Genomic DNA, 13,020 nt, shown 5'->3' with positions numbered 1-13,020 from the left:
TTGTTTAGAAGGTGCTGCCAAGAGTTGGTGCTGATCCGAGCTCTGCTGAGCAAGGAATGCATCCCTCCAAAATCTGAGTCCATCCTGCCCATCAGCACAGAATACCCGTTAATTGTTGTCAGTATCAGGATTATCCCCCCAAACCTCCCCATATAATCACTGATAGAATGGCCTGGGTTGAAAGGGACAACAGTGCTCATCTCCTTTCAACCCCCCTGCTATGTGCCAACCAGCAGCCCAGGCTGCCCAGAGCCACATCCAGCCTGGCTTCCAGGGATGGGGCATCCACAGTCTCCTTGGGCAACCTGTTCCAGTGTGTGTGGTCCATTTACTTTCAACCTGAGCAGAAACCTGCAGTGCGTGCACTCCTAGAAGTGACAGAAGGGGAAGAATCATCCCCAACTTCGTCCTCATTTCTCTCATTCCACCCCTTTCCAGCAAATCCTGGTTGCTTCTTTAGGAGAAAGAGGCAAATTCGAGGAATTGAAAAGTTCCCCCTTGGGATTTGGCTTCCTGTTTTGCTCCATGTGGCTGAGCATGGCAATGTTTTCCATAAAGCAGAAGTGAAAGAGAGAAGTGAAGGGCACATGGGCTGCTCCATGCAGAACGCGCTGTCAGCGATGCTCTGTTCCGGCTCCCAAAATAAAACCAACATCCGCTTCAGTCCCCTTGCTGGTGTCTGGGCTCTTCCACTGCATGCTTTGCCAGGGTGTCCCTTAGGACTCAAGCCTGAGTCAACAGTGCAGATTGCCTTTAATTGAGAAGAAAAATAGATCAGTGAAGAAATTAGCATCCATCCACTGATTGCGTGGGCTGAAAATGGCATGAAAATTGCATCCATCCGGATGGGAGAGTTGAACTGTGGTTCTGAGTCCCTGGTGAACTCGTGGCGTGCAACATCCGTGATCACTTCTTTGAGCTACTACAAGTGGAGTCCAACTTCTGGGGGGATGTGAGGAATGGCTCTGCATTGGGATCCCAGTGAGGGATGCAGGACCGGGAGCATCACATTGAGACATCTACTGGGAGCTGGGTGATCCTGTCTGTTGGGGATGCAAGAGAGAGGAGTCCTTGCCAAACACCCTGGCAAAGAGAAGCACAGAGTATTAAATTGTTTACTGTGTAAATTAATTGTTCTTGGCCTGTTGTGTTTTAAACCTTTTTGTTGTGAATATTCCTCTGGAATTTGGGCATCTTAGCTGCAGTGAAGTCCTCGGGGGTTGACTGTGGGAGTCAAGGGGCTCCTTGCCCCTTTCTCACTCTCGTGAGTGGGATTAGTGAGCACTAATTAGGCTATGGCTTGGGAAATGAGCTCTGCCCATCTGGCTGCCCCAATGCTAAGCCCAGAAAACCCAAGCATGGGTGGCCATGAGGTGTCCCTCCAGTTGGGACACGTTTGGTTGATGGTGATGGGCCGCGATCACAGAACCCATTGTGCTGGGCCATAATTGACGTACCTGTTTCCAACCATAGAATAGCTAGTTTTTCCACAGCAATGCGCCCAGAGAGGGACAGTCCTTCTGCGTGTTGGTTTCCCACCTCCATCAACGCTTCCACCCTTTGACTCCACGCAGGTTGTGAGGGGGATCGTCGTCTGAAGAGAATTCTCCAGCTGGAGACCCGCCTGTGATCCAATGGCCAAAGCAAACAAACCATCGAGGAAACAGCCACAAACAGAGGGGGAAGTTATTTTATATCTTTCCCGGATGGGAAGTAGCAGCATTACCTGCAGGTCGTGTGTGCTTTGACCTCCTGACCCCTCCCTGGGGACACCAGAACACAGGTGGCCCCAAAGTGAATTACAGCAGTGGGAAACTCCATCAAAGGACCTCATGTATCCCACGTGCTGGGCTTTGTTGGCTGCAGAGATTCACACATCCACGTGTGGATAACTTCTCCACCTCAAGTACCAAGTGTGAAACCGGAGGCACCAATGCCCACTCAGCTCAGCTCCTTTAGGACTTCTGGACAAATGAGAGCAAGGAAGCGACGCTGTGTCTCCAAGGCATGTCCGGGTGTGTTTGCTCAAGGAAAGGAGGCTTGCAGAGATGCAGTCATTAATCACCCGCATGCTCAGCTCTCCCTTCCTCCTCCCCCATTGATATCCGCAGGGCTGGAGGAAGACAGGCTGGAGAGGAAAAAGGGCTGAAGCACACTTCTTGAGAAATGCTGAGGCATAGTAATGTCACGTACTTGTAGGTCAGGTCCCGCTTGGAGCCAAATCAAAGCTTTTTTGTCTGAATTCCCAACAAAGGCATGATTTCCTGGCAGAATGGGTGTTCAAGGCTGCAGCAGGAGTCCATCTCCCCAGTGAGGAATGGGGTCCAGAGCCCCAAAACCAGGACACATCTAGCAGTGGGTTTGGAGGTTTGACTAAGCGCCATGGGAAGGCTTTTCTGCTGCTTGGTCCTAGGCAGCAATCTGACCACAGTGAGGGTTGGTTCAGCAAAGGGACACTGTCAGAGTGGGGTTCAAGAGAGACACCTGAGGTCAGGGTATGGGGCTGTGAGCACTGATAGAGCTGTGGGTGTCTCTGTGCTTTGCAAGGAGTGGGACCAGGTGGCCTTTAGGGTCCCTTCCATCTCCAACCACCTGCTGGTTCTATGATTCCACGATTCAAGGGGTGAGACCAACTCCACCAAGCCACCTTCTCTACCAAAAAATGGCATCTGGGACCTCATGCCGTCCAGCTTCAGGCTGCTCTCTCTGTGATAGCAGGTCTTTGCGTGTCTGCAAGGAAATATTGCTGGAAAATGGTTAAAACAGAGGAAGAAGAAATCAGACTTCATTAGCAAGCATGACCAGGTCTGCCACCTGGGAGGCTGGCAGTGTCAGGAGAAGGACACGAGGAATTGGCGTCATTTCCACTTGAAACAGCTTGTAGGAATTAGATTTCTCACGCAAGCCGTCTGCAGTTGGGTGAGCAGGGAAGAACCAGCGGGGGAACAGCTAGATGGGGTGGCACAGCTGGATGCACACAGCTGGATGGGGGCATGGATGGATGGGGACAGCTGGATTCGCACACAAAAGGTTGAGGGCACAGCTGGATTCAGGCACAGGAGGACGGGAAAACAGCTGGAAGGTGTTGGATCTGGAGGGGAGCACAGATGGGTGGAGGCACAGATGGATGGGGGCACAGCTGGATGGGTCACTGATTGATGGGCTACAGCTGGATGCAGGCAGCTCAGTTGTGACAGCTGGGTGGTTCACAGCTGGATGGGTGCGCAACTGAACAAGGACACTGTTCAATAGGGACATGACTGGGTGGGAGAACAGCTGGATGGGGCACAGCTGGATGGGTGCACAAGTGAATGAGTCGTGGTTTGATAGGGCCACAGCTGAATAGACATAGGCGGATGGGGCAAAGCTGGATAGGCACACCTGGATGGGACACAGCTGTATGCAGGCAACACAGTGGGATGGGGCTCCTATCTAGATGGGTGCACACCTGGATGGATGCCCAGCTGGATGGGTGCACAGCCAACTGCTGTGGGTAGGACACAGCATGGAAGGGACACTCTGGCAACCCAAGGGGATGTCTCTTGCCTGGATGAACGAGCACCTAAAACCGGGCAAGAAAAGCAGCCGGGAGCGACGCAGCTCTCCTGCAAGCATTGTGAATGCAATTACTGGCAGCAGGCAGCTGGAGGGCAGGAACCAGGCAGCCAGAAGGTCTCGTGAGGCCGAGCCCAGCCGCCGCACCAGGCCTTCGTGCCAGAGATTAATTCAATTGGTGGCAAGCAAAGATGAGCCCAACAGCGCGGCTGTTTGCTTTCCCCAATTACTCCTCCCAGAGAGCTTCCCCTCCCTCTGTCTGCATGAAAACACCATCAAAATGAGAGCGCTCACGCTCCCTTTTCTCTCCTTACAACCCCAAAATGCAGGAGGTGACGGGTGGAGGAAGAGAATTGTCCCTTTGCCAAGCGAACATGCAGTGCTCTCCGAATCCATCTTGTCTGCATGTGTGTTGGTAATCAGAAAATGACATCTCCAGGAGGAAATTTCTTTAGATGACCCAAAACGCAGCCAGAAGCTTCGCATAACTTGTTGACTCTCTTCCAAATCAGCCAGGAACCCTCTGGTTTTGCAGGAAGAAGAAATCCTTGCAGGCGCGAGCTCTGCCAATAGCTCACCTGACCGAGCAGCTGAAACTGGGGGTAAGAAAAGTCATATTCAGCCCTGAAAACAGCAGATTTTTGGCTCTCTTCTATCCCAGGAGCCACAGGGCTGGGTTGGATGGGGCAGAGAGGTGAGGTAGGCGAGCAGCTGGGAGCAGCTGGTTCTCAGTGTTTGTCACTCCTCGCCCTATTTATGGTGTTCCCACCACCAGACTCACCTTGGGCACTTGCAAGGACACTGGCTGGGTGGTGACATCAGCTCTTCCCCAGCTCACATTCAGTTCCATAGACAGAGGTGGGATACGTGCTGCTATCAGCAGCTCATCCCAGCAGTGAGTTGTGTCCCTTTTCAGCCCCATCTCTCCCAGCAGCGTGGCAGCATAAGGGGAAAGCCCTGCTTTTCTGCAGAATGCTGCCAGGCATGTTTGCACAAGGCGTGTTTGCTGCTCTGCTCTGCAGACACTTTTTCTTCCCCCCCCCAGTTTCCTGCTCCCCGTGGCAGCTGGGATTTTCATGAGGGCAATGAGCCATCCCCACCTCATCCCCACCTGCCTGGGCAGCCCCAGGACAAGGGTGATGGCTCCAGCCCCTGCTGTGGTTGCAAATCTCCACCATTTCTCCTGCCAGAAGTGATCTCCCTGCAGTGCTGCAGTGCCAGGATCGATGAGAACCAGCCTTGTCCGTGCCCATACAGGCGCCAGTGGGATGCAGGCACTTCACCCCACCTCCCCATCTCCTACCCCACAGTGAGGCCCACACACTCCAAACCCTTCACAGCAATGAGGTGATGCTGGGGAGTACCCTGCATTGTGCTCCATCGTCACCTAAAAACGGGACCCCATAAGAAGGAGGGGAACAAAATAATTTCAGAGGGCGAAGCAGACTGAGCGCAGGATCCCCATGGAAAGGAAGGGCTGAGCCCAGGCATCCCATGCAAGATTTGCATCCTCAGGCTCTTTCTGCATCGGTTCTTTCATAGCCATGCCATCCCCCAGGCTCCTTTCCTTATTGCGTTTTAATAGCCCTGCTCAGGAAGTGCAGTGGCTCTATGGGTTGGTTAATGAGTAGCGAAGGCACCGACCCCTCTGCCCTGCTGCAGCTGGGGCAATCCAGATGTTGACCGGTGTGATCCAGCTGTGAGCAGAGACAGAAACTTCCCCATCCTCTTCTCCCTGTTTGGGGGGAATCTGGGAGCATCCCAATGCCCCATTCAATCCACATATTTGCAAGGTGGGAATGATGACCCCTTCTCCAGATGTGTCACTCCATCCAGCTGCTCTATCCAGCTGTGCAATGCCATCCAGCTGTGCAACTCCATCCAGCTGTGCAACTCCATCCAGCTGTGCCCCAGCTACAGATTTGCCCCTTCTCTAGTCTGGAAAGCCTTCCCCAGCTGTGCCAACGCCATCTGTTCTGACATCTCCATCCGGCTGTGACACCCACATCCAGATGTGCTCCCACCCAGCTGTGCCCCCACCCAGATGTTCTTACTTATCCAGTTCTACCCCCATCAATTTCTGACTTCCATCCAGTTGTTTCCTTACCCAGCTGAGCCCCACCAGTTATACCCACCTATCCAGCTGTGCCCCCTGTACTTTTGCCATCCCAATCCAGCTGTGCCACCCAATCCTGATCTCTCCATGCATCTGCGCTGCCACCCAGATATGCCCCCTCCTATTTTGCCCTCCCGATCCAGCTGTTCCCTCCCGATCCCGCTGTACCCTCCTCCTGCCATCCCAACAAACCCAGCTGTGCCATCCCACTCCTTCTGCACACCCATCCAGCTGCGCCATCCCCATCAGTTGTGCCACCCCAATCCAGCTGTTCCCCCCTCCATCTTTGCCATCCCAATCCAGCCGTGCCATCCCAATCCCACTACGCACCATCCAGGTGCATCCCCTGTCATGCTATGCCCCTATCCAGATGTGTCCCCTATCCAGATGTGTCCCCCTCCAGCTGTGCCCTCCCCATCCAGCTGTGACATCCCAACCCGAATACACCACCCCCTTCCGTACATCCCCCTCCAGCTGTGCCCTCCCCATCCAGCTGTTCCACTCTATTCCCTACGTGCCACCCCATTCCTTGCGTCCCCACCCAGCTTCTCTCTTCTATCCAGCAGCGCCCCCTCCCCACTCTCCACCCCCTCCCCACCCCACAGGTGCCCGGACCGGGCGGGGCGGAGCTGTTCGGCCCCGGGGCGGATCGGGGAGGGCGGACAGTTGAGGGGCGGCCCCAGATTGCGATCTCTGCTTCGTTCCCGGCGCATCCCGGATCCGGTAAGTGCCGAGTCGAACCGAGCCGGGCAGGGTGAGGTCGGGATGGGGAATGTAGAGCCGGGAGGGTTCGGGTTGAACAACAGGATCAAATCCGGTCTAAACCGAGGCAGGATCCAAACAGACTGTGTCACACCGACCCGGGTTGTGGTGGGGCTGGACGGGGCGGGATGGGGTCGGGGTGCGGATCGAGCCGTGGGGTGAGACTGAGCACGCACTCAGCCCCATTGAAGCCGTGCCTATGGTGGGTTGGAGTCCTGGACTCCCCAGGTTGGGTGGTTGAGGGTAAGGTGTGGGTTCAGGGTTCCTCGGGGGACCTGGCTGGGGTTCCACACCCATGGGATGGTACAGCCCAGAGCTGCCCATCAGCATCTGTCACCTATAGGGAGGGGGTCGGGACCCCCCAGCTGTGCCCTACACCCCAAGCTGGGTGTTGGAGGTGTTTTCCTAATGGGATCCGGCTGTGCTATGTCAATGAGCGGAGCACTTATATATATTTACATATATGCAGTGATGAAGGTATGGGTGAACAAAGAGGTGTGTGCACACATGTGCATCCAGAAGCTTAAATTTCTGGGTATCTATAGATAGAGGTGTGTGTAGGTGTGACATCATTGTATGGAAGGAGATATATTCCTGTGTACAGGCACAGAGATTCATACAGATGTGCATTTGTGGGTGCAGGCACAGAGGTTTGAGTTTGTGCGTGTGTTTGGAGATGCATTTTCACATATAGAGAGAGAGTAATGCATATGCATTGTATGTGTGTGGGTCCATGTGCTGACAGAGCTGTATATATGTCTGCTTGGATTTGTGCAGAGGTATATACACATGCACGGAGGTATAGATCTGCTTGTGTATACGTTCTTGTCTGCGGATGTTTATGCACATGGGTGAACAGATGGGCCCACATGTGGGTTTGTGGTTGTATGGTGGATACGTGAGTTTGTGGGTACGTACCTCAAGGTTCACACAAACCCAACCCCATGGCTGGAGGCTGCCAGCTGCGCACGGGCAGCTCAGTACAGGAGTGGCCTTATCCCCTTTGCCATCATCCCACTCCATGGAGGAAAACAGCTGCGCCGTGTCCCAAAACGTGACGTGGGGACGGGTTGTTTTGCAGAGCAGGAAGGCAGCCCCAAGCTATGTGTTTTCCCCTTCTCACATCTCTCCGACCTGCTTTGCCTAATCCCTGCCCCCGCAGCGCAGGTTTGCTGGGTTCCGTGAAGGCGCATTTGCAGCCTCGTTTTGTGCATGGGATGAACTTTGTGTCTGTGAGCCCATAAACTGGGTTTATTTTATTGCTGCGGCACAAAACCGTATAGGAGATGCCCATAGAGGCCAGCACCCCACTATGTTGCGTGTCCCAAATCGCTTTCCTCCATACCCTTCATCTCTAGGCTTTGATAAATGGAGATTTCCACTATATTACCCATCGAGGGCTGAAAATCTGCTGAGCTGCAGCTTTCACTTCCATCATGGCACAGACCCAGAAACCATCCCAACAGCCTCCAACAGCTTCCACTTCTCCTTCCTGCCTTTCCCTTTCCATGCAGTGCTAAATCCCACAGCACCCTGCACAGCTCCCACCCAACATAGGGCAGCCCTTTCCCCACTCGGAGTCTTAATTTCCCCATGGGTTTTTTACCCTGTGCCCATCACTGTGGCATCAAGGCAGCCCATCTTTTTTGGCTGCTATTGTTTAGGACAGGAGTGTTCCACCACCAGCCATGCTCATAACCTTGATCACATCCCTCTTGTGCCTTGCAAGAGGTGTTTTGGGGGTAAAAGCTTCTCAAGAGACCGTAATGAGTTTTAAAGCTCAGTTCTTGGGACTGGAGCTTCCTTGAGTGGCTTTGGGGCAGAAGGGACTTTTTGAAGGATGGTGTCACTCGTCTCATGACTGCAGCGCTCGTGTCTCACTTGCTTTTCTAATTGGGAGTTCTTCCTGGAGATGTAAAAGCCATTTCCATGGATCAACAGAGGAAAAACAAACCCCAAACCAATGTTCCATTGTCCCATTGACCCACTGACCATTGTCCCATCACCCCATCGGTCCATTGATCCACTAATCCATTGCCCAATTGGCCCATTGACCCATTGACTCATTATTCCATTGTCCCATCACCCCAACAGACCATTGACCCATTGTCCCACTGACCCATTATCCCATTGCCCCATCACCTTCAGTCCATTGACCCATTGTCCCATTGACCCATTATCTCATTGTCCCATTGACCCATTATCCCATTGTCCCATTGACTTGTTGGCCCATTGGACTGTACCATCAGCCTGGAGCATGGATCAGTGCTGTGCCAATGGGTTTTGTTTGGATATGTGGCCTATTTTTGCAAAAGATACGAGTTGATTGAATGGAGCAAGGGGGAACATCTGATTCCTCTGCACGAGGCCAATTTAGAACATGGAACACACTCAGGTGCAGCAGTGTGCTCATGTCAAGCTTAGCCAAAGCTCTCTGCTCTGGATGGGAGGTGAAACAATGCAGTAATTGCATTAGAATGGAGAAGAACGCACATATTCAGTGCTATAACTATTTATTTTAGCAGCCTTGCAGGTGGCCCGGTGTACCCATGGGTGCTTGCATTGTGGTGTCACTGCTGTCACATCCCCAGGTCCCTCTCTGGGCTGAGCCCGGTGGCACATCCTCAGATATCACTTGGTGTCTGCATTTTGTATTTTGGGGTCTGGGGAACACTGTGCCCACCCTGGCATGCAGTGCCACACGGCCACACACCACACAGTGCTGTGCCCACGCCGCCACTTGGTTTCTGTTCCCCATTTGGTGCTTGACTGCCACGTCAGAGTGGAAGGGGAAGTGATGCTGCCGATGCACCCAGGACCTGGAGCGAGTTCAGGGCCCAGATCCCCCAGCACTCTGAGCACCTCAGCAGGTAGGCAGAGCTCTGGGCTCCCCAAGCCCACCCCCTTCCTTTTGCAGGCCATTTCCCATGGTGGTGATCCCATGGGTGATGCCCCATTGGGGGTCCTTAGGGAAGGCACAGGCGTGGGGTACCCCAGCCCTATGCTCCACGCTTTACCCCAACCCTACACTGAGGCTGGGCAGTGGATGCCATGGGAGACCATGGGGCTCAGGCGGTTCACAGGTTCCAGGTGAGGCTTTGGCAAAGTGATGTGGCCAGGGCTGGGCAGGGGGATGGTTGCTGCCTTTTGTTGTGCTTTATTTCCTCCTTTCACTTGTCGGGTTGCAACTCTGTCTCCTGGCAGAGCCAGCTGCGGTTTCACCTTCTGTCTCGGGAATGTCTTCCCATCCCCTACAAAAAGCCTCCCCCTCCCCCCCAGCAGCCCAGAGTTCAGAGTTCAGGGTTCCCATCACCCACACGATCAAACCCTTCCACCACCAATTGGACACCGCTCTCAGTTTCTGGATGGAAGTGCCCACAAAACACCTCTGTGTCCCGCTGCAGGCGGCACTGCTTACTGCTTCCCAACCGGGTGACTCCGCCATGGGACTTTGGCACCCCCTGCAGAGGAGCTGGGACGTGGGCTGAGCTCACTGCATTGCTAATGGCCATGCTGTAATTTCCTCTGCGTCAGCTCTGCCTGCCCAGCAAAGTGCCAGAACTGCGGGGTGGTGATGAAGGCAACTAAAATGTCTCCAAGGGCCATTGCCCATCCACCCAACAGACCCCAAATTCCATCATTGGATAGGACGATAGGGAACGGCCTCCAGCTGTGCCAGGGGAGGGTCAGGTTGGATGTTAGGGAAAGTTTATTCTGTCACAGAGTGGTGCTGCAGTGTCACAGCTGCCCAGGGATTGGGGGTTCACCATCCCTGGGGGGTGTTCCATAAACATGGAGATGTGGCACTGAGGGACGTGGGCAGTGTTGTGGGCTGGGGTTGGGCTTGGGGATCCTGGGGGTCTTTTCCAACTTCAGTGGTTCTGTGACTCCATGATGTTACGATCAATGTTGCCTGGAGATGGTGGAGGATGAGGCTATGGGGCCTCAATGCCAGTCCAGGTCCATCCTGGATGCATCATACGTGGCCAAGCCACTGACTGTCCCATTTGTCATTCACAGGCACTTCACCCAGTGAAGAGGGGACCGTCAACATGGCCAACTTCACAGCTGGGAGGAACTCGTGCACCTTCCACGAGGAATTCAAGCAGGTCCTGCTGCCCCTGGTCTACTCAGTGGTGTTCCTACTGGGGCTGCCACTCAACGCCGTCGTCATTGGGCAGATCTGGCTGGCCCGCAAGGCACTGACCCGCACCACCATCTACATGCTGAACCTGGCCACGGCCGACCTGCTCTACGTCTGCTCCCTCCCTCTCCTCATCTACAACTACACTCAGAAGGATTATTGGCCCTTCGGGGACTTCACCTGCAAATTTGTCCGCTTCCAGTTCTACACCAACCTGCACGGCAGCATCCTCTTCCTCACCTGCATCAGCATCCAGCGCTACATGGGGATCTGCCACCCCTTGGCCTCGTGGCACAAAAAGAAGGGAAAGAAGCTGACGTGGCTGGTGTGTGCTGCGGTCTGGTTCATCGTCATCGCTCAATGCCTGCCCACCTTTGTCTTTGCCTCCACCGGCACGCAGAGGAATCGCACTGTCTGCTATGACCTGAGCCCTCCAGACCGCTCTGCATCCTACTTCCCCTATGGCATCACATTGACCATCACTGGCTTCCTGCTGCCCTTTGCAGCCATCCTGGCCTGCTACTGCAGCATGGCCCGCATCCTGTGCCAGAAAGATGAGCTGATTGGCTTGGCGGTGCACAAGAAGAAGGACAAGGCCGTGCGCATGATCATCATCGTCGTCATCGTCTTCTCCATCAGCTTCTTCCCCTTCCACCTCACCAAGACCATCTACCTGATCGTCCGCTCCTCACCCAGCTTGCCCTGCCCGACCCTGCAGGCTTTTGCCATTGCCTACAAGTGCACACGGCCCTTTGCCAGCATGAACAGCGTCCTCGACCCCATCCTCTTCTACTTCACCCAACGCAAGTTTCGTGAGAGCACCCGTTATCTCCTGGACAAGATGAGCTCCAAGTGGCGGAACGACCACTGCATCACCTATGGCTCCTAGGTGAACGAGGCCACCTCGGTGTCACCGTGGCTGGGCATGGAGCAATTTGGGCTGAAATTGGTGCTGAGATGGGGACGTGCCCAGGGAGCTGTGGGTGCCCAGTCCCTGAAGGTGTTTAAGATCAGGTTGGATGGAGCTCTGGGCCCTCGTGGGTTGGAACTAGGTGATCTTTGAGGTCTTTTCCAACCCAGGCCATTCTATCGTTCTGCCATCTCCCAAGCTTCCAGACTCATTTCCATCCTGTCTCCAGCCCACAGCAGTGTGGGGAGCATCCCAGCACAGGTCCCATGCGGCTTCCATTGGCTCTCAACAATTGCTCAATGCCATCCTGGTTTTAGCAGCCTTGTGACAAGTTTTGGTGGAGGCTGAGGCACCAATGCACTAAATGACACTTGTGGGATCAGTTCAAAGCTTCTCCTCCTCTTATGGGGCTGTACCATCCCTGGGAAGGACTTTTTGAGAGCTGGGAAGTGTTGCTCTGTGTTTCCCCAGTGAAACTGTGGGGCAGTTCAGGGGTCCCAAATACCAATAGCCCCCAGAACCTCTATGGCTCCAGGAGAAGAAAAGTTCAGTGTCACAAATATTTCAGGAACAACTCCAGAATGAGACTGGACCAACAAGAGACATGGTGCGAGAAAGCACCCCCAGCCAGACTGGGAGCTGGGAAGGGGGAATGAGAGGAATCAGGACACCAATGCCACATTTCCCACCCAGGCTGATGGGTACGCACCAGCATTGCTGTCCTTGGACTCAGCATCTTCTGCCACCTCTGTCTCCCAGAACCCCACATCTGATGTGCACTCTGCAGGGCGATGGTGCATTGTGAATCCATTGAACCCAAAGCATTGTAGTTTGCATGGGACACCGTCCAGACGAGGTTGAGCCATTGCCACCAAGACGCTGGGCACTGTGGCTGTACCTCTAACTGCTTTGCCAGACTTTAACACATAGGATGTAATAGAATAAACCTACCCTCCTTTTTCCTGTATGTACCCAACAATACACACGTTCCATATGCACCCATATATACAACACCCAAGCAGGGGGAGGTTGTAGCACTGCTCAGATAACGCTCCACTCCAAATACACTTCAACTATCCACACCATGTTATGTGTGTGCCTACAGTATGTGTGTGTAGATCGATGTGTTTCTCACGGGTGTGCAATAATCACATCTAAATCAATCTAAGCAATTTGCTTTCAATCTCAAGAACTAGCAGCCCTCCAGACCAGATGCTTCTGCAAAGCCACCCGGCCAGGCTCCCCAGTTAATCCCAACGCACTGCATCTGGATGCACTTCAGCTCTTCTTTCTCTTTACCAAAGCAAAGGGGAAGATCATGTGTTGGGAGAGGGTGCTCTTGGCTGGGATGGAGGAGGCAATGGAGGAGACAGGGTGGCCTTGGGGTGGCCTTGAGGTGGACTTGGGGACGACTTGGGGTGGACTTGGGGTGGACTTTGGGTTCCCCTTGGTCGTAGCCAATGAAATCTCTTCCAATGCGTTTTTGGGGTCTCCCATTCTCACAAAGCCGCGTGATGCATTAATACGGGTGGT

At 53.9% G+C, this 13,020-nt stretch overlaps 1 protein-coding gene across 2 annotated transcripts; it reads left to right on the top strand.

The window, feature by feature from the left end:
• Window positions 1-6,318: 6,318 nt before the first annotated feature.
• P2RY6 (pyrimidinergic receptor P2Y6) lies at window positions 6,319-12,648 on the top strand. Of its 2 annotated transcripts, none has more exons than XM_072344874.1 (2): window positions 6,319-6,394; window positions 10,454-12,648. In XM_072344874.1, exon 2 carries the CDS (start codon window positions 10,486-10,488, stop codon window positions 11,464-11,466), a length of 981 nt encoding a protein of 326 aa, XP_072200975.1. In that variant the 5' UTR covers window positions 6,319-6,394; window positions 10,454-10,485; the 3' UTR covers window positions 11,467-12,648. The 2 variants fall into 2 exon arrangements, with proteins under 2 accessions (XP_072200975.1, XP_072200984.1); XM_072344883.1 differs by lacking the exon at window positions 6,319-6,394 and adding an exon at window positions 6,412-6,425 and having other exon boundaries at window positions 10,454-12,565.
• The last annotated feature ends 372 nt before the right edge of the window (window positions 12,649-13,020 follow it).

Source organism: Excalfactoria chinensis, chromosome 1 (assembly GCF_039878825.1).
Source record: "Excalfactoria chinensis isolate bCotChi1 chromosome 1, bCotChi1.hap2, whole genome shotgun sequence".
Classification (NCBI taxonomy): Eukaryota; Metazoa; Chordata; class Aves; order Galliformes; family Phasianidae; genus Excalfactoria; species Excalfactoria chinensis.
Note: the sequence above shows the minus strand (reverse complement) of the source record. Positions and strands in the feature narration are given on the sequence as shown.

Bases quoted from the DNA above. Each gene is read 5' to 3' on its own strand.
- P2RY6 (XM_072344874.1), top strand. From the start codon at position 10,486: ATGGCCAACTTCACAGCTGGGAGGAACTCGTGCACCTTCCACGAGGAA.